Consider the following 22,578-nt stretch of genomic DNA (forward strand, 5'->3'; position numbering starts at 1 on the left):
TTTCTTTGTTTTTTCTATGTCGTCTTTTTAAGTGATATTAAAAATGCTATTTTACTTCCTAAAGCCAGTTTTTTGCCCTTTTCTTTTTGTTCTGTTCTACGTGTCTTTTTGAGTGGATTTTGTTTTTTTTTTTTTATTTAAGTTATCTAACTCTTTCAAAAAATCTCATCTAAAACAAAAATCGATACTTGAATTTATACTCGTACATCGGACACATGAACTTTCACCCGAACATTTACTTTTTGTTAGTGTGTCTAAACTTTAAAATAAATTAACTTTTACATGATAACAGTCTGAACTCACTGTTTACTGGTCAGCAGTATTACTGATCTTTGAATTTTAGAGGGTTTGCTATGGTAATGAAATTGATGGAAGTTCCAAAGTTATAGAGAGGTCAGTTTCGATTGAATGAGTTAGACTGCTTGTGTTAATTATATTTGACAAGTCTGTCTGTGGCATTGTCTGAGTGCGCTATAAATTGAGTTTAGATTAAAAGTGTCTAACATTAGTTTCACTCCGGTGGATTTTTGTAGCATGTAGCAAAATGGAGCATATAGTTACAGCCTTTTTATCGTCCTACTGTTGGGCACAGGCCTCCTCTCACACGGAGAAGGATTGAGCGAATGGAGTATATACGCGCGAGATATTCTGAGCGGTAAAAATTAGTAGTTGTCAATTGTTTACCCGGTCGTCCGAGCTTTTTCATTCGGAAAATCCACTAGTGTAAAAGCGCTGGACTTATCGTTTTGATTTGCTTGCAATGTTCTCGGACCCACTGTTTTAGTGCATACCTAAGATAAAAAGAAGCACTCTTTTTGTAGGACTCAAGACTTCTAGATAGTTACTAATAACCTAAAAAAATCTAAGTTAAAATAACGGAACCTAGTCTAATGGTAATAATCAGTTTGCCTTGTCACAAAATATGTAGACAAAGGTTAGCCGGACTGATTTTTGGAATAACAAAGAATACAAAAGTCTTCATAGAAAAAAAAACTTTATTTCCTAAAAGGTACTTCTTTTGTTCTTATCAACTAATTAGCTCTAGCCTATTGTCTAAATGAGCTTTGATTGGCGACGCTTTTCTGACGTATCTTTCAATAGCTTCAGAATCTAGACCCAGTACTTTATGGTCGCGGCCATGCTCTTTGAACATCTGAAAAAGAAAACAGTTTTATTACAGAAGGATTTATTGCAATTGATATTTGAGTTTTAAGAAACTTTCACAAAGCAGCTCGGAGCCTGGAAGTTGGTGATTGATACACCCGTGCATCGAAGAGCACGTTAATGTCGGTCCTGCGCCTGATCTCTCTCCAGTCGCCGTCCCATCGGTCTATGAGAGTGACGGAATGCAAAGTGCACTTGTGTCTGCGCAAATGCTTGTGCACTATAATACGTCCTGCGCAGCTGGCTGATCTTCTTAGGGCAGAACAGCGACCGTGCCCGAAATCCTTGCCTTGGATGCCAGTAGGTTATGATAACATACCTACTATACTACCAATATAGGAAAGATTATAATCTTACCGTAAAACCACTCGCTCCTCTCGTGAGGAAATCCAAGGTTGACACCTGATAGTCTGCATCCACGTCAAATGGTTTCAACTCATCGCCCACCTTCAAATGTATCTCCAGCACTTTAGCTGACGTTGTGTTGATCTTTGCGTGGATACCTTGAAACATATGTGAAAAGGATGATGTAGGGTCTTACAAATCTCTTTGTCAGCTGTTTTGGGGTAGGCAGTCCAGGTTGCTGAGTATCAGTCTTTTAACTTCCTCAACTGAGTTCTCTGGGTAATACGATACCCTTAGATACCATCAGACAAACTGGCTACTTATCTGGGTAGGGAGAAGTCAGAAAATCTATGGAATAACTGACAAAGATGTATAATTTACTGCCTGGGCCTTTTCTTATGGAGGTCGTAGGTAGACTTCTAGTTTCTAAACTAAGGCTTTCAAAGAAATAAATATATGAATATCATCATCTGACAAGTCTTTTTCCAAGTTTGATGGGATCGGCAACTGTCTACCAGTGTTTTACATTGCTTATCTGACCTCTTCAACCCATTTACCTGGGTGACCTAATTCTCATGTACCCCTTGGAAAGAAATACATGAAATACTGACCAGTAAAATGTGGTGTAGAAGAACCAGCATAAGGGTGGGTCGTCCAAGGATGAAGTACAGACTTCTCCAAGGCTTCTATAATATGTTTCCCTTTGATCACAAACGTCACCAGATTATTTGTGAACGGCGACATATTTATTATGGAACCTTTTGTGATATCTGGAAATAGAAAAGCAATTGTTAGTGGCACTGGTGATAAATAGGTAGGTATATTGTCCTACTTAGAGACTTTCAGGAATTTCAAAATTTCGCTGTTTCTTAAGGCAGATTTCAATAAACTATCTCTGTTGATTTGCTTTCTTTTGATTCGATAGCACTTGTATGGGCAAAAGCAAAAGTTGAGTAGTGCTAAACAAACCTTTTTTTGTATGAGTCGTTCTATCTTTTGAAAGTGTAATCTCCGACTTGGACACTGGATAGATTTTGACGATGGACTTAACTGAAAGGACGTGATGGTGAAAAAGAAACCAAGTTTAATACAAACTTGTACTTACACACCTCCTTTTAGCAAAGAACTGCGGATCATTGATCTAAGGAAAAAAGAGATGGAAGGCAGCTCCGTAGGGTACAGCTCACTTGACTGAAAAATATAAAAAATACATAAGACTAATATACGAAATAAAAAAACACATAGACATAATAAATATTCTGAGTTTGAGACTGGTTGGTCCATTTTAATTTGTTGGATGGCTCAACCCAATTTCTGAAGGTATATTATAATTGTGGCAGTGGCCATCTTGGATATTGTGCATGATTAATATGTTACAGCCTTTTTTTTTATCGTCCCACTGCTAGGCACAGGCCTCCTCTCACACGGAGAAGGATTAATGCTTAATGTGCATGATTAAAAAACTATTTAATACAACATTTAGCAAATACTAGCTGTTTTCCCCCGGTTTCACTCCCGTCCCGTAGGAACCGTAGGAGGATATGAAGACTACGTTACTCGGAGAGAATGCAGCTCACGAACAACAAAATATTTTTTTTAATTGGTTCAGTAGTTACTTTCGAAGCCTTCAGCGTAAAAACAAACAAACAAACAATTTCCTCTTTATTATATTAGAGTAGAAGTACAATAATTCGGAGTGATGACTTGCGCAAGACGGCTGGCAGGAGCTGGATGCGAGCAGCCGAAAATCGCTCTCAGTGGCGTGCACTTGGAGAGGCCTATGTCCAGCAGTGGACTGCTATAGGCTGATGATGATGACAATAATTCTCATCGTCGTCTTAGAACGAATACTTCGAAAATGCATTCTTTTTATTTTTTAAGTTATCTGAAGTATTTGGAATAAATGAAATACTCACAGAATTCAAAAACGCCTCAGTGACGAAATTACCAAGAGCACACTCCTGTGATGCACATACATCCATATCGAAGTCGTCGTCCGAATACCCCACTACTTCGTTCACTATCCTGTGTAGCTTCTCCGTGTATGGTGCTAGAAGAGCCTTGATTTTTGGATCTGAAAAATAAGAAAAAATACTATTAATCAACCTAAATGGACACTTGGCCATACAGATTGTCGGCCACGGTAGCTGGTCTCATTTATCCGGAGATCGGCCAGCTCTTTCGATCTCATGGCCCGATGGGACGACAAGGCCGGAGATAAATTATTATGTGCTTTTTATAATTATGTATATTATAAGATTGACATGAGTTATTAAAATAAATATCATAATTGTATTTTCCAATTAAGAAGTTGTTAATTTTCTCTGTGCTCTCATTTTTATCAGTACCTACTAAGGTCCATTTCCATGGACAACATATACTTATAAATTAGTTTCTCCAAAAACAACAGATTAGTTTGGAAATTGAACAAGAAAAATAGTGCAGTGATTTTTGTACGTGACCTTGGGCTAAGAATATTTTAGGGCGTTAATTTACTCCCATCGAAAACTGCTGAGATTGGTTAGACATACCTTCAGGAATAGACCTGTTCAGGAAAACAGGAGATCCCTCAAATGATTGCAAATCTCCTTCCGAATCAAAATACGCAGTCATATTCCCGAGGTATTTGGTGTACGCAGACGCTGTTATTACTAATACCTGTAAAGGAGAAAAGAATTGAAAGTACAAAAAGAACTCAGCTTATAATAATGGCATCCAGGCCGATTATCGGTCACATCTGTTCTCTACAAGGAGATCAGCCATTTGCGCAGAATATAAATAGTTCAGAGATCAGCCAGCTGCGCAGGACATAACTAGTGCACCACCATTTGCGCAGATACAGGTGCACTCACTATTCCTTCACTCTCATAGCCCGATGGGACGGCAATTCGACACGACCGGAGAGAGATCAGGCACAGAACCGACATTTACGTACTCTCCGATGCACGGGTGTATGAATCACCAATATCCAGACTCTGGGCTTCTTTGTGAAAGTTTCTTGACGCGTTCACCAAAACAAACTCGTCAGCCTCATTATACTAGTAAATTATAATTAAAATACCCGAATAGCTAAATTAATAGTTTACTGATAGAAAATTAATAGCAACTCCGTTATAGATTATATAACGTGATTAGGCAATAATTAACTTTAAATTCTATATTAATACCGTTTAATTAGTCTGCCCCAATTAGTTATCAGTGTTTTCTAATTAACGGGCACCTATATTGCATACATTTTAGGTCAAAAATGTTATTTGAAACTATTATTTGAGTTTTTAAAAGTAATTCCTTTAAATACTAATAAATGATAATATGATTTGCAGGGATTCAGCACGGATAAAAACAATTGACCGACTTTGAGTGGAAAAATAATTATCATCGTAATTAATCATATTCATAAATGCTTAATGAAACTTTTTTGTTTTTGTTGTGTATAAATACATCCAATTAAACCGTAAGGTTTTTTCCAAGACATACCTAATTAATTTTAAGTTACCTAAGGTTATTTATGAGTTAAATATTATTTTAAAATGACGTAAGGATTCTAAGAAACAAATCAACTTATAACTTGTGGCGAATGAAAAACGTTAAGCGTCAGTTTTTGCCCAAGACGGTTTAAGCCGAGGTGTATGACCTAAAAAACGGTTTTCATGATTGAACGAACACTCACCAAAGGACAGGAAAAATAGAAATACAGCATTGGAAATATGCATGACAAAAAATTTCTATGGAAAAAATCGCTTACAAAATATACCTACTATTATTTATTTTTTTTGGCAATCGCGAATTTCTGAATTGGAAATCTTGTAAAGAAATGAACTATTTTCAACCGACTTCAAAAAAAGGAGGAGGTTCTCAATTCGGCTGTATTTTTTTTGTTTTTTTTTTTATGTTTGTTACTCGATTTCTCAAAGACGCTTGGACCGATTTCAAAAATTCTTTTTTTATTTGAAAGGGTATGCTTGTCATTTGGTCCCATTGTCATCAGATCAGGATCTGATGGTGGAAACCCTGAGAAATCGAGGGCATCTCTTGAAAATTGTAGGCGAGCATGGGGTACAAACTTTATATTTATGTGTTTATCTGATGAGACTACAATACTATGGAGGTTTAGGGCAGATCTGATGATGGAGACGACAGAGGATCGAGGGAACTCCTAAACGGCACATCTTAACTACCTCGTGTTTGGGCTTATTTTATTAGTGTTGACAAGATCTTTACACCGAAATGAGTTATGACTGCCACTGCAAGGTCCGAGATGCAGATGCAGTACAGTTTAGGGAACTCCTTAATGGTCGATAGCAGCTACATAATGTTTGGGTTTATTTTATTCGTGGTGACAAGAACTTTAAGCTGAGATGGGTTATGACTACCACAGCAAGGTCAGTGATGCAGGTGCAGTACAGTTTAGGGAACTCCTTAATGGTTGATAGCAGCTACATAATGTTTGGGTTTATTTTATTCGTGGTGACAAGAACTTTAAGCTGAGATGGGTTATGACTGCCACAGCAAGGTCAGTGATGCAGGTGCAGTACAGTTTAGGGAACTCCTTAATGGTCGATAGCAGCTACATAGTGTTTGGGCGTATTTTATTCGTATTGATGTACACTTTAAGCTGAGATGGGTAATATTGCAGATTCGACAGTGAAGACGAAAAACAGTTTAAGGATATTCTAAATGGAAATGTTTACCGACGTTTAAGTATTGGAAGGAAGATTTCTTAACCTCGTTATTTCTGCCAACGCCCTGCCGTCGTGTGGTCGATTAAGTAACTTGTTGGCATCCAAATCTGACAAAACTATACCTTCTATACTTCTGACACGACTTAGCGCAAAATACCTCGTATTTGGGCTTATATTCTTTGTATTGATAAGAACTTTCCACTTATATGGATAGTGACAACTATACGTATCACTAAAAAGCTGTAAATAAAAAACTTTTTTACAAAAAAATTAAACCGACTTCCAAAAACACTAAAAAGCAAAAAAAAAAAATAATTTTAGTTGCATCGGCCTAGAAGTCGGTGGCAAAATTAACTTAGTAACATCCATTAGACACCGACTTCTAGGCCGATGCACCTAAAATTATTATTTTTTTTTTGCTTTTTAGTGTTTTTGGAAGTCGGTTTAATTTTTTTGTAAAAAAGTTTTTTTAACATTTGTATTGAAACTCACACCCGTATTATTCTAAGCATACAACATGACTAGCCGTGTAGCGACGGTAGCCGTGTAGCGACGGCTTAAGAATACGTATGTCGCTACCCCTTCTTCCAGTGGGTGTCGTAGAAGTCGACTAATGGAGTAAAGAATGCACCGAACACCAGTGTGAGAGAAGGAAAACTCGGAAAAAAACCCTCTATCAACCCGTCTGGCCAGCGTGATAGCAGTAGGCTAAATACCTTCATGAGCAGCACAAAAAAGCCACGGCCCCTAGTTCCCGGCAGTCCCGCTATTCCCGGTCACGGTGGCGACCGTGGTTACGGTGGGACAGGGGGTGCGAAGAATCTCCGGGTTACGGGAGGCCACCAAACTAAACTGACTCTTGCGACGTACAACGGCCGCACGCTACGGCTTGACTCGCATCTGGCGCAACTCGAAGTGGAACTTGGGAAGATTAGGTGGCACATATTAGGGTTATGTGAAGTTCGAAGAGAGGGGGAGGACACCATAACCCTCGAATCAGGTCACCTAATGTACTTCCGAGAGGGAGACCAACAATCCCAAGGTGGCGTTGGGTTTCTGGTTAATAAGTCCCTAGCTGATAACGTTGTGGAGGTGTCTAGTGTGTCGAACAGGGTAGCGTACCTTATCATAAAGCTCACCGATAGGTATAGCCTCAAGGTAGTGCAAGTGTACGCACCGACCTCGACACATTCAGACGATGAAGTGGAGGATATGTTTGATGATATATCAAGGGCCCTCCACTTCACTACAAAGACCCATTACACCGTTGTCATGGGGGACTTTAACGCTAAAGTGGGAGTACAGATTTGCGGCGAATCGGCAGTAGGATCCCATGGATTTGGAAGCAGGAATCATAGGGGGCAAATGCTCGTCAACTTCCTCGAACGCGAGGGGCTCTTTTTGATGAACTCCTTTTTCAAAAAGCGGCCCCAAAGGAAGTGGACGTGGCAAAGCCCCGACACTATGACTAAAAATGAGATTGACTTCATCATGACGAACAAGAAGCACATATTCAGAGACGTCTCCGTGATCAATAGGTTTAATACCGGGAGCGATCACCGACTTGTCCGAGGCTCTCTGAATATCAACTTCAAGGCCGAACGTTTCCGTCTGATGAAGGCCAGGCTCCGACCAACACTGCTCCAAACCATGACAGGATCTGAAACGTTCCAGTCACATTTGGAGAACCGATTTGCCGCCGTGGAAACCACAACAGACGTTAACCAGAACCACGAATATGTGGTTCGGATCCTCAGGGAGGAAGGTTCGAGATTCTGTAACATGCAGCGTAAGGGCAGGAAATCAAAGCTTTCGGAAGAGACATTAGGACTTATGAAGAAACGACGTGAAAACCCGCCTGTCACTTCGTCAGCTAAGCGAGCTCTAAACCAAGAGATCAACAAGCACGTACGACGCGACCTCCGGTGCTCCAATACTCTTGCCATTGAAAGAGCAATTGAGCTGAATCGGGGGTCAAAGGTGTTCGTACAATCTCTTGGAAGAAGCCACTTGACGAAGCTGACCACAGCAAGCGGAGAAGTCGTTTCTTCGGTGCCGGCAGTCCTTTCGGAAGTGGAAAATTTCTATGGCCGGTTATACGCATCGCATGCATCCCGACCTGATCCCGGAAATGAGGATTCTAGAGCCACATTAACACGCCATTTCACCGAAGACCTGCCAGAAGTCAGCAGTGGCGAAATCGAGATCGCTCTGAGACAGCTCAAAAATGGAAAAGCCCCTGGCGAGGATGGCATTACAACAGAGCTACTAAAAGCAGGAGGAAAGCCCGTACTGGGGGAGCTCCAGAAGCTTTTTAATGCCGTCCTGTTTGAAGGGAGAACTCCAGAGGCGTGGAGTAGGAGTGTTGTCGTCCTGTTCTTCAAAAAGGGAGACAAAACCCAGTTGAAGAACTATCGACCCATTTCCCTCCTAAGCCACGTCTATAAGCTGTTCTCAAGAGTGATCACGAACCGACTTGCGCGAAGACTCGACGAATTCCAACCACCGGAGCAGGCTGGGTTTCGGAGCGGATACGGCACCATAGACCACATCCACACAGTGCGGCAGATTATACAGAAGACCGAAGAGTATAATCAGCCCCTGTGTCTAGCATTTGTGGACTATGAGAAGGCCTTTGACTCGGTTGAAATCTGGTCTGTTCTGGAGTCCCTGCAGCGTTGTCAAGTAGATTGGCGATACATCCAAGTGATGAGATGTCTCTACGAAGCCGCTACAATGTCCGTCCAAGTACAGAATCAGCAAACAAGGCCCATACCGTTGCATCGAGGAGTGAGACAAGGGGATGTTATTTCCCCGAAATTGTTCACTAATGCAATGGAGGATATGTTCAAGACGCTGAACTGGAAAGGACGCGGCATCAACATCAATGGCGAACACATCTCTCACTTGCGATTTGCCGACGATATCGTCATCATGGCGGAAACGCTGCAGGACCTACAACAGATGCTGAACGACCTGGCTGAATCTTCTCTACGCATCGGCCTACGGATGAACTTGGACAAAACCAAGGTCATGTTCAATGAACATGTTCTACCGGAACCGATAGCGATACACGGCGCCGTTCTCGAAGTTGTTCGGAAATATGTTTACCTCGGGCAGACATTGCAGTTAGGTAGAAACAACTTTGAGGACGAGGTGAATAGGAGAATTCAGTTGGGTTGGGCTGCATTTGGGAAGCTACGTCGAGTCCTAACATCGTCGATCCCACAGTGCCTAAAGACAAAAGTCTTCAATCAGTGCGTCCTACCTGTCATGACTTACGGAGCCGAAACGTGGACACTGTCGGTGCGGCTGGTTCACAAGTTTAAAGTCGCTCAGCGGGCTATGGAAAGGGCTATGCTCGGCATTTCTCTGAGGGATCGCATCAGAAATGAGGTAATCCGTCAGAGAACCAAGGTCATCGACATAGCCCACCGAATCAGCAAGCTGAAGTGGCAGTGGGCTGGCCATATTAGCCGAAGAACCGATAACCGTTGGGGTAAACGAGTTCTGGAGTGGAGACCACGCCTCGGCAAACGTAGTGTAGGACGTCCTCAGGCACGGTGGAGTGATGACTTGCGCAAGGCGGCTGGCAGGAGCTGGATGCGAGAAGCCGAAAATCGATCTCAGTGGCGTGCACTTGGAGAGGCCTATGTCCAGCAGTGGACTGCGATAGGCTGATGATGACAACATGACCCCAATAATGAAAAGATTTATTTGTTTGAGTAGTTTATAGCAAAAAAATATAATTAAGTATTTAGCAAAAATGATGATCAACCAATGATCTCAACGGGCGTTACGATAAGACAAACCAATAAATAACGTATTTCTTAAATTTCATTTGTTTTTAGATATACCTCTAGAATACAATTTATAAGCTGCAGTGTTCAAAATGCAATAGGTATAATTAATTGATAATAGTCCGCATAAAAAACCCTAATTCAGAATTAGACCTTCTGTAACTTAATTGTATTGTACAGTAGCATCACGCTATTCAATTTAATTCTTTGTTGACCTCTAACTAAATGAAGGTTTTCAGCTGACTTCGTAAGGCGATTACTGCTAGGAAGAATAAGTTTATTTTTACCTAACACATATGAGAGAATTGAGATACTTACATTTTTATCTTCTTTTACGAAAAAAATATTATGGTGTTCAGGCAAATTATTGTCTGTTATTTTTTATATCGTGCGTGCATTAAATTAATTTTTGACAAAAAAATTTGAATAAAATTTATATTACTCTATATAATTTATTTATTTAATGGGTTAAGCTCGCCATTGTACATTATCTCTCTGTTTTCAGTGTGTCAAATGTATTTATGTGCGCAATAAAGAATGAAGAATAAGAATTACTAAAAATTCTTGAATCTCGCCTATAGTACTCTAATATATACTAATACAAAGAAACATGTATTACAAAGCGAAGATTTGATTTGTACCTATGTTTGTTTGCACTAATATAAGAAACAACTAATATAATTTGGACAGGTTTCATTTTACACATTTGTACTTCAGCTGACTTATAACCTCGGTATTTTTAAGTCTTTGTTTAAAATTAATTTAACCCGTGTCAGAATTATCGTCATTTGTATTCCTAAAGTAAATCAGCCATTACGAAGTTAATGGTTGTATGATAATTTGTCAAGTAAAAAAAGTAAAAAAAGTTGTCTATAGATCTTGGAGACATTAATACAGTGCACGAGGATTTGCGCAGGCAAAGGTCCACTCGCTATTCCTTCATTCTCGCGGTGCTTTTCGATGCAAGGGTGTAACACCAAAAATTTTTCAGACTCCGGACTACTTCGTGAAAGTTTCTAAAACCCACAAACCGTTTTCGGCCACCTCTGGGTATGGAATCCGAGACCCCGTGCACGACAATGCAATTTAACGACTATATCACCATATTTGCCACATACGTTCATTAACAAAGCACTCGATAACAGTGTCTACTAGTTAAATTATATAAAACAATACTAACCTTATGCCCCGGCTTCGCTTTACTCTCAACAACGATAGGATAGGGTCCCGTCACTGGTTCCTTGGACGGCGCTTCGCCATTCCACAACAAACTATGTGAGTGACCCCCTACTATTATATCTATGTTCTCTCCTACTTCCTTAGCTATTTGTCTGAAAATAAAAGTATTAATCTAGTTACATGTACACTAAAGTTTAATTTACTTTAATTTTTTGTACCTAATTTTTTTTAGAAATTTAAGCATTATTTTTTTTTACTTTTGTACGCCCTTGTGGGCAAAACATGCAAGAATATGATTTTTATGTAACACCCTGCTTTGCAAACTTGTTTGAACTGTATACTATACCTACTTCTTTATGTATGTAAGTACGTCTAATAAAAAACACGTGACGGATAATCCATATTCGTCAGTGGTTTTTCATCCCACTAAACTAAACCACACTTGTATGTATTATAAAAACGAATGTTTGTGAGTTTGATAGCTAAACGAATTTTGACAAAACTTGGCAGTGATATATTTTTCATTAATATCCTATTAATATTATAAGTCTAAATAAGAGGAAGTTTGTATGTTTATACAGATGGGCGGATGGATTATTTGTCCCTCCTTCACGCAAAAACTACTAAACGAATTTCGAAGAAACTTGGCAGCAACATAGCTGACACATCAGAATAATATCGAAGCTACTTTTTATCCTAGAACCAGAAGTAGTTCTCTCAAGACACAGGCGGAACTTGGTGAACACCTAGTATCCCTCAAAATATTTATATAAAACCTTTTTAAAACGAACTATACATCAGGATTTAACGAACACTAAGTTTATCGTCTTATAACCAATTTAAATGCAAAGACGGTGGCCATCCACTATATTCCCAATAAAGTTGTCAGGCCAAGTGCATAAGACGGGGTGAACTGATAAAATATTTCTCCTATCTATACCTTGTGAATAATGGCATATGACGTTGGTATTATGAGAGATTAGATTTATTGTGTTACTTGGTTCTGTGAGTGGTTTTACCCGATTTCTTATACTTTTATAATAGAATTGGCTGTTTTCTCGTGGTTGCATCTGCGTCCCGGTGGAACTTTTTCCCATACCCGAAATATAACCTACTATATAGCTTCCACCCGCGGCTTCGCCCGCGTAGAGTTCGGCTATATCGCGTTTCCAAGAGAATTATTCAAAAGTCCGGGATAAAAACTAACCTACGTTCTTTCTCAAGGTCAGCTCTATCTCTGTATAAAATTTTATTAAAATCAGTTCAGTGGTTTAGACGTGAAAGCGTAACAGACAGACAGACAGACAGACAGAGATTACTTTCGCATTTATAATATTAGTAGGGATTTCACCCGGAGATAATCTTGCCAACAGTAAAATTTAGTTTTTTCAAATCGGTTCGAGAGTTTCATAGCCTTAAGAGTACCTATATTAGAATATATGAGTAATCAATCCTAACTAATATTATAAATGTGAAAGTAACTCTGTCTGTCTGTCTGTCTTTTCTTCACGCCTAAACTACTGAACCGATTTGTGTGAAATTTGGTACAGACATAGTTTGGAACTTGAGAAAGGACATAGGATAGTTTTTATTTCAAAAAAAAATAAAAAATAAAAAATAAAAAATAAAATGTATTCCGGACATATAGCGCCATCTATTGGTCAAACCAAAAATATGCCGGAAGTCACTATTCCATGCGAACGAAGTCGCGGGCAAAAGCTATGTTTTATATGCAGATTTCCATGATTCATCTTGATACTGATTTATGCGCCCAAGCAAACTATCGGCCGACTAAAAGTCTGCAGTGTGATACTAAAGTACCTACAAGCAACAAAATGAATACTTACAAATCCTCAATAATTCCACAGTGAGACAGTACTATGATAATATCAACTCCTTGATCTGTTAATATCTTCGCTTCCTTTTTTACTATAGGAATAGGTTCCAAGAATGTCACTCCTTCCGAATTCGATAAACGCTGGAAAAAAATAAAGTCTTCAACATATTTTGCATAAGAAAAGGACTCTTAAGTACACTGTTTCGGAGGGCACGATAAATTTTTGCTCCCATCCATCCTGATTGTTTGACCATCTTTGGCAGTCGTTACGGGTAGCCCGGACAAAGTCTGACTAGCAGAATTGCTACGAAGAAGTTTCGGGTCAATGTGGTAATTGAGTTGAGGAGATCAGATAAAGTCTATATAAAACACAGTATGTACTCTGTTGCATCCGATTAGACTGAAAGCCAATCCCAACATAGTTAGGATAAGGCCAAGCAGATTATGAGTTTAATTAATTAATTAATCATATTGCTGTAGAAGTAGAACAGGATAATAATAATGACGATGATAGGCGAATAAAAAAACGCGTAGCTATTTTTGAACATTTTACAATAAACCTGTTCAATCAAATCTCACCTCTGTAGACTTAGTAATAAGGCCGATAATCCCAATCTTCCTGCCCTTCTTCTCCACCACCACCGAGGGCTGGTACAGGCCGTTCATTTGCGAATCCTTGCTGCTCAGGAGGTTGGCTGCGAGGACTGGTCCCTTCAGATCCTTTAAGTAGGGCACTAAGCCTGGTATTCCATCATCGAACTCGTGGTTTCCAAGAGCCTGTGGAATAGAACAAGATTTATAGTTCTCTATTAACACTCAAAGTCTGCTTGGTGATAGAAATGTGTGCGGGACATAATAATGGTGGCTTTAAAATGATGTGCACTGTTTTTTTGTGAAAAAATGCTACTGCTCTGTTTTCGATTTGTTTAATGACAAATTAATTTAATTTGGCAGAATGTACACGGGTCAAATGAGAAATTTATATTGTTACATCTAATTAATTTAAACCTGAAATTGCCTACATTGTATGCAAAGAAATAAATCTATTTTTAACTTTACAAAAGGGTTGGGACATAGTTGGGGCATGTTAGGACCTTGAAGAGTTACAATCAGGCACACATTTTGAGAGACGATGAGATATCCGGGTAGTGTCAAACCACCCCAAAAAGTTTCATTGGATTCTTATACAATAACTGTCAAATAACCATTAGGTCAACTACTCACCAACAGTTTTGTCTGCAATGTGTGAGGGCTGTTACAGTTTTGCTAAAGGGAAGGTATGTATGCCACACTTGAAATTAATTTCGGAGCAGCGCAAAATTTAAGTTCTAATTACCCCGAAACACAGCCTTTGTTAGTTTCAAAATTGTTAGTGAAACTATTACCGACATGAATATGTGCTGTTATGCAAGGGTAAATATGGTATCAGGGAAAATAAATCTACGTAGAGTGAGAAGAAAATAAGTTATTTTTAGGGAACCAGATTATTTTTTCATAGAAGCTCTTTAAAACTAAAAAAAAATTGATGCATAAAACTTTTTTACAAAAATATTAAATCAACTTCAAGAACACATCTAACTAAACCCTTCTCCAAATTTGACAAATTCTATGCCTACTTCATCAAAATCGTTTTAGTTTGGCTAAAACGATTTTGATGTGATTCGTGATATAATTGAGATAATTTCGCACAAACATACATAGGGACAGGTCAATCTGAGAACATTCTCTCTTTTTGAAGTCGGTTAAAAATCGTTTCATTTTATTGATAGAACAGATAATAATAAGTATGTATCTTGATAGATACTCCATCAATTGAACAGCCAATTGTCATGAAATTAATGACATAATCCGGGAATCGAACCCAACCATACACAACTGTCATAATAATTATCTAAAAAACCTTCAAAAACTTACATGAGCATCATTAGGCAGCATATTAATAAACGTCTGGGTGACATTCCACTTCAGCAGAGTATACCAATAGGTCCCCTGGAATGTGTCTCCGGCATTCAGGAGTAGGGCACCTGGTCTCTCATCCAGCAATGTATGGATCTCCTGGTAAAGGCGCGCGAAACCACCGAGACAGGAGGTATCGTTGGATTTGCATATTGGGTAGGCTACTGAGGTCTCTTCGAATCTGGAAATGGAAGATTTTGGTGATATTACGATGTGCAGATTAAACTAGGAATATTGGTTTGGAGGGATTAGATACATAAATATTGATTACTAACACTTACGCGAATATTACACTTTACGGCCGGTTCACACATGTCTCCGTTTTACTGTCCCGTTTTATCGTGTACGTTTTTTTTTCGTCGATGGCGTATGTAGTTGTATACAGAATACTGTGCCATGTGTGAAGTCACTCATACAACTACATACGCCATCGACGAAAAAAAAACGTACACGATAAAACGGAACAGTAAAACGGAGACATGTGTGAACCGGCCGTTAAATAAAACTAAACTAGGTAGGTACTACTTACTAGTCTGCCCTTGACCATAGATGGTGCAAAGGATCAGAAACGTCTGCATTAAATAATATTAATATAACTGCGATAAAATCCGAAAGAGTAGTTTTATTTAAATGTCTTATATTCGCCAAAGTTTTAGAAATCAATATGACCAAACATATTTTTCGTTATTTATTGGTGGGTTGCCCCATGTAGCTGAAACAATAACCAAACCAAAACATGTGGTCCAATCGCCGATTTGACAACAAGATACCAACACCTGTTTCTTTGGTAAATGCGATTATTAAGAAATAGTTACTGCAATCAACAATGAGACCCTGCTGTGAAAAAATACTTAAGCTACTTCTTTTGGATTTCTTAGATTAGAGCAATTTTATATTGTAGTCATATGGTGCAATAACTTACACTAAATGTCATCATACGAGCTGCTTGTAATAATTATAAAATTTCCAAAATCAGATAAATGTGTATAAAATAGAATTTCTTGTCCCTTGCACTGGTCCTCTCTGATGCAAATATGTGGATTCAATTCCAAGTCAAGCAACCGTGATTAACGCTCAATTTTTCCTTATATGAGAAGACGTATGTAGGACTAAATATATTTGTATTTGTAGACTAAATTGTAATGTATTTCTTTCAACAAATCTTGGCTTACGAATGTACACAACGGATGCTCTAGCGCAGTGACGAACGATCGACCTTCGTAATGTTGTGGTTCCCACCATTGTTTGTGAATACAATTTTGTTATACTTTTTACGGTAAACCAGACATTATTACCATTCCGATGTATCAACAGTTTTAGATGTTTATAGTAGGTACTTGAAAACATAGTTTAAAAAATACTTAGTATTATAAAATATGGGTTTGCGAATTCCTTTCAAAACAAAACAAAACAGAGCAGGGCAGGTTACGATTTAAACGATTTAGAATTGTATAATTCCATATTGGTTATTGAAATTCTTCTCTTCTTTTGGTGGAGTCTGGGAGAATTTCATCATTCTTTTCGTTATGTAAATTCGTTTTAGGGGAGTCTGGGCTTAACAATAAAGAAGAAGAGCACGTATGCGTCTCGTTCATGAGACGCATACGTGCTCTTCTAGAGATAAAAATGTCAATTGAAAAATATCCAGTTTTAGATACGATAAAACAAAATAATATTTAGGTACCTAGCATATATTATTTTTAGAAGTTGAATGACACAAAAACTAGTTATACTTACTATACTCTAATTGGCATTTAACATAAAGATCATAATCTCGATAGGACTTTTTACACAAATGCATATTAAACAAAGCGACTACTGACCTTATTTAATTTGATACTATCGCCCTTAGATTGATTTAGAACTGTTTTTATTTTTAAACTGAATCATGTCCTCCTAGCCGATTATCGGCTACGGCGGCTGTTCGGCTGTTCTCATGTAAAGAGATCAGCCAACTGCGCAGGACATAAGATTATAGTGCACAAGCATTTGCGCAGACACAGGTGCACTCCCTATTCCTTCACTCTCATAGCCCGATGGGGCGGTAATCCGACACGACCGGAATGCTTACATTTAGATAAGAGCCTAATCAAATGGTATGATTCTAAATAGATAAGCTGATTTCCATTTTTTCGATTTCATGTTTTTTTTTTTTGGAGTTCAATTATTTATTAATCAAACAAATTCTATTAAGTTTACCTTCAACTTTCAACTTTGAGAGGTCAGACCTATAACATGATATTAACTGTCTAAAGCTTCTAAATGTCATCATAGTAAAACTAGTTTTTTAGCAAAAAAAATTAAATATCTAGTATGGAATCTATTTTTAGAGTATATTTCTCAAAGGCAAAAACGGGAAACTATCACTAAGACTTCGCTTAAATTATTTTTTTGGGAGACCATCAGATGTCCTTCCACTGTGGGTGCAGCGTGAGGGAGTGTCAGACTCATACTGACTAAAACCCATTATGTTCCTTCTTAAGTCCTTTGTGTATCAGGGCCGCGGTTACTATTCGAACAATCCCGCAGCAGATAGAATCTTTCTACATTCATAATCATCTGCATTGTTTATCTATCTGATAGATAAACAACAAATTATGAAAACAGCTAATTGCATTAAATACTGCACTTCGTTTGTTGTCAAAGTCGATTAATATTTTTCCTGCATTGCAGACTTAATAAGTCGATGTAGCCTTAGGTACTAGTTAAAAGACAGGGTCAATTTTAATTTGGTTTACGGAACCTTTTCTATTAAACACTACTAAGGTATCTCAAAATGTTGCATTAAAATGAAACTAATAAATGTATCTGGTGTGTAGTACCTACTTAATGACATTAAATCCTATCACATATAGTTTACGTTATTCTATGGCGAATTGTAAAAAAATTAACCTTAATCCATTCAATGGTTTAGCCACAGGAGTCATTTTTCGTTTTCATAATTTACAACATCATGTGTAAAGCAGAGATAAAGTAATTAGGAGTATCGAATGTTTTGAAAAGTTGACAGCTGTTAGTTTTCAAGGGAGAATTTCCGTTATTTGTAATGACTGACTCTTATATGGTGTTCTAATTCTGGCACATTTTTATTCTATTTACTTTATTTGTTTTTTTTTTATGCATTTTTTTTCTTTGTGCTAATCGACATATGTATATTAACCAGTATATTTGTCGCAGGGATATGATAAAAACGGGGGTTTTATCAATTCCCTAAGGGATTTGATCAATTCCCTAAGGGATTTGATCAATTCCCTAAGGGATTTGATCAAATCACGGAGGATGTTAAAATAACAACACGATTTTATCTTTTCCCTAAACAAATCTAGTGAATTGAACAAATCCCTAAATTGGTTCAGTGAAATGACAAAAAAAACATGTCAGTTCTTGTCTTTTGCCTGTAAGAAATTCCTTTATGTAATTCACGATGCCACAAATCAAGTACATGTTTTAAGTGATTATTACAAATAGGCATATCATACGCAACTAAAATGTTTTTTTTTTTTAATTTATGTTTATTCTTTCAAAAAAAATTGTTCCGAGCAATGGTGATTTTTATATCAATATTTCCTTGTATTACACACACCTGATTATCATAATGATGTAGGTATCTATATCTTACCAAAGAAACCTTTAAAATATCAAAACAAAATTATTTTTTTCATGTCACTGAACCAATTTAGGGATTTGTTCAATTCACTAGATTTGTTTAGAGAAAAGATAAAATCGTGTTGTTATTTTAACATCCTCCGTGATTTAATCAAATCCCCGTTTTTATCATATCCCTGCGACATATTAACGTATTTCATTTAATGTGATTAGGTGCGACACACTCTGAATAACACAAAAAATCGTGAAAGATTAAAAAGACAGTAGGTATATTTTATGGAATTAAATCAGAAAATGATTGATCACAAATTAGAGTAATTACTAATTATCCCCTTCAATTTAGATAAACAGAACAATACAGACTATTATTAATCATTTAATCGTTCCTTTATAATTGCTCATTTTCCCGTAAACTTCCTTAATTTGTAATTACGAGAAATCCAATAATCATGGATAATTCATAATTTCCGTTGCAATTACTGTAATTATGTGTATTAATCTTAGAATCATATTATATAGTAATATCACAGCGCGTGTGATTGATGACATATACATATAATTATATCTTATACTAATTACAAATAATTATGTTTATGTTTGTTTCTGTATCAACTTAAAGGCTGAACTGAAAAACTACTGAACTGATTGGATAGTTTCTTTAACGGCGGGAAGGTACATTATAGGTCAAAGTCAAAGAATTTTGAATTTAAGAGTCACGAGAGTGAGTTGAAAATGTGTTTTTTGCAACTTAAAAAAGAAGGTATGTATGTAGGTAGGTATAAGACATATATAACGTTTTGCTGAACCGCTTTTGATGCGGTTTTCAGCGTAGTATTTGTCACTCCGACAACGAGGATGACTTAGAAGGTTTTAGAAGAAATATTAGTAGGTCTTTTTTTAGTTTTAGTATACAGATTCAACATATACTGCATAACCTTGTAGGCACATATCTATTGGAGTGATAATGTTCCGCCAAAGACCCATAATAAATAAATTATGGTTCCAATACAATTGATTATCAGTTGAATGTGGCATTGTTCAACAAAACAGGTGTTGGAAAAAATATTAGGTACGTGACGTTCTGTGTAACTTAAATAGTTATAGATAAAACCCGGAGTAAACAATTAAATACTACTATTTATTGTTTTGAATATGATATTACCATCGCATCAATGATGGATAATAATTTCAGTACAATTATAAGCAAAAAATTTGAATCGACTCAATATTGCATCAAAATATTATATTTTTATTAATGTTTTTGCTTATTAATAAAATAAAACTATAAATCAAAATACTGACCAGTAAAATAAAAAAAAATACTTCAATAAATTTCTCCATTTGTTTTTCTAAATTCAAAAAGTATTTTCTCAAATGTTTTATTTCACGGAATAACTGGCCCAATTCACGTGATTATCGCGCGACCTTACCTAGGAATGAGCTCAAGAACGAGACTCCAGTCATGGCCATACCAACCTAAGGGTGTATCTACACGGTGCAAGTAGCTTGCGCATGTTGAATTACAAGCCCAGGTTACATGCATTTAAAAAACTTGCGGATCCAGCGACTCGCGCATGTACCAAAGCAAAATACCCACCCGCGTGCTCTTGTCACTTGCGCATGTAACTTGCTCCAACTACATACACCATTTAGACAAACCCTTACCTACTCGGCATTCCTGTAAAACATGTGACTATCACATTATTATGTACCACGGAGGAAGGAAAAATAGCGGAGATGCCATAAGGAAGGTAGATCAGGCGCCTTCTTGTAGGTCAAGCAACGTAGACGTCATCAGTTACTAGAACTAACCAGTCTATTTGTCAAGGATTAGTCTTAATTGATTGGTGAACACGTTTGTATAAAATGGTGGGCTCAAAAGAAAGCGTATGAAGGTAGAGCTGGTTACGATCCTCGTCCAAATTAAAACCGACCTCATCGACCCAGTTACCCGGGTACCACCCAATACCCTTTGGTAAGACTGGTTGTCAGAATTTCTGATTTCTTACTAACGACTACTAAAAATTTCAAAGAAATTCAAATGACAGTCGGGACCAATTTGTCGAGCCTTCCGAAACACGGAAAAACTCGTCGTGACCCATCCACGGACCTACCGCGCCAAGCGTTGCTTAACCTTATAATCAATCACGGTTTTGACATAACCACGAGCTCTTCTTGTAAAACATGTGACTATCACTCTCGTACGATACAAATACTCATACACATACACTCAGACGTCATACAAACGTACGAAAAAAACGAGACATAATTTTATTTTTAGAACGTAACGTAGTGACTGAAATGATTTTTTTAACTTTCACTATATTTTACTCTTACTTTAGGTTAACACATCTTTCACTTCAAGAAGTATTGTGTTATGATTTGTAAAACATATCAACGTATATATTTAATTTAGTATTTTTCTCGTACCCGTAGTGGTTTTTACACGTGTTATAAAATGTTGTGTGAAAACATCTACAATCTGTCTTGTGCAAAACAAATAAAAAAATATTGTTTTCCTTGTGTTAAATGTTAAAAGAAGGAAAAAATATAAATTAACCACGGTGGCTGAAAATACATATGTAACCAAACAATTCATATAAAAAATAAAATAAATACCTGTCATGAAAATCATTGTAATGCACTATATCCAATTGATATAAATTCCCGCGCAAAACATTTGCACTAACAGTCAACAAACACACACATAATAAATTATAACACACAGAAAACATTATAAAAAACAAAACAAAAAATAACTAAAAAAAAAAAATTATAAAAACATTACTAAAAAAGTGTTATTCGACTTTATTTTTAAATGTAATGTTCTATTTTTGAAACGACATTCGCTATTCGAAGTTTGAATATGACTGCACGGACAATCTACTTTATGTCCACTACTCGATTTTATCTGTAAAACATAGCTAGTTTTAAATACACGCCAATGTTTTCGACCGTATTTTTATAGATACAAGGTTCAAAGTTGTATGTTACTGAGTTTTGCAACAACGCGGGAAAAGTTGGTCATTTTGTCATTGAATTTAATTTTTACATTTACATTTATTGTTTGATTTTAACAGTGTATTTTGTTATAAATACTAATAAATAAAATGGGTCGAGTTACTGTCAACATTGTTATTATTACAAATACTTTAAAAAATACATATATTTTCATATTTTTTATTTAAATATTATAGGAAGTGAAACCGAATTAGATCATGTTTAGAATAATTTTAAGTAGGTATATTATGACGCAAAACTGCTAACTATGCCAAATCATCACTAAATATAAAATTTGGCACGAGTACAAAAAACAGTTTAATCTGTGTATGTCGAAGCGGAGATTAAAGGGCTCTTACTCAAATACATAAGAAACTAGGTAGGTATAAAATTAAAATCGATCTTTTGTACGAAGTAAAAAATCTTAATGGATTTTCCCAGCAATGCAAATCTGTAAATATTTTTTTACTCCAGTCAGATTACGTACAAATAGGTGCTTGCTTTGTTATTTACCTTTAAAATAAAATAGCATGGACTTACGAATTTATATACAATTCATTATATAGGGAAAGGTAGCTTTGTTGAATTAATCTACTTTTTTAACTGACTTCCCAATAAGGTTACAAACAAACAAAAATTTCCCCTTTACAATATTAGTATAGAAGTACAGATGTCAAATTCCTATCTCCAGTAAGCCCATAAACAGATAGATAAGTTACAGAAATTGGCCATTACTGAGTGACTTTCTTCATACATTGTACTGCACTTGTACGATTACAATTGTGTACATGCAACTTGAATCTTGACGTCTGACAAGAGAAAGTCAGACTTTTACATAATTTACATTTAACGTAGTTTTTTTGCTAGACTGTATTATGTAATGTACTAGCGTAAGCCAAAACGCATACCTAGTAACTACTTAGCTTTTTAATGTTTCGTACCCACAGGGTAAAACGGGACCCTATTGTTTTCGCTCCTCTGTCCGTCCGTCCGTCCGTCACCAGGCTGT

The 22,578-nt window shown here is 37.0% G+C and overlaps 1 protein-coding gene across 1 annotated transcript; it reads right to left on the minus strand.

The window, feature by feature from the left end:
* Positions 1–977: 977 nt before the first annotated feature.
* On the minus strand, positions 978–21,428 carry LOC124639339 (apyrase-like). Its single transcript, XM_047176649.1, has 11 exons — positions 21,189–21,428; positions 14,922–15,144; positions 13,587–13,784; positions 13,018–13,148; positions 11,172–11,322; positions 4,041–4,167; positions 3,426–3,583; positions 2,619–2,700; positions 2,121–2,279; positions 1,522–1,667; positions 978–1,153 (listed from the first exon to the last, which is right to left on the minus strand). The coding sequence occupies exons 1-11, from the start codon at positions 21,302–21,304 to the stop codon at positions 1,028–1,030; spliced, it is 1,617 nt and encodes a 538-aa protein (XP_047032605.1). The 5' UTR covers positions 21,305–21,428; the 3' UTR covers positions 978–1,027.
* Between the last annotated feature and the right edge of the window lie 1,150 nt (positions 21,429–22,578).

Source organism: Helicoverpa zea, chromosome 19 (genome assembly GCF_022581195.2).
Source record: "Helicoverpa zea isolate HzStark_Cry1AcR chromosome 19, ilHelZeax1.1, whole genome shotgun sequence".
Taxonomy (NCBI): domain Eukaryota; kingdom Metazoa; phylum Arthropoda; class Insecta; order Lepidoptera; family Noctuidae; genus Helicoverpa; species Helicoverpa zea.

Bases quoted from the DNA above. Each gene is read 5' to 3' on its own strand.
- LOC124639339 (XM_047176649.1), bottom strand. From the start codon at position 21,304: ATGTTTTCTGTGTGTTATAATTTATTATGTGTGTGTTTGTTGACTGTT. The intron at 4,168-11,171 runs GTTAGTATTGTT...TCTCCTTTACAG, and splicing joins AAGCGAAGCCGGGGCATAAG to GTATTAGTAATAACAGCGTC. The intron at 2,701-3,425 runs GTGAGTATTTCA...TATATTTTTCAG, and splicing joins CTGAGGCGTTTTTGAATTCT to TCAAGTGAGCTGTACCCTAC.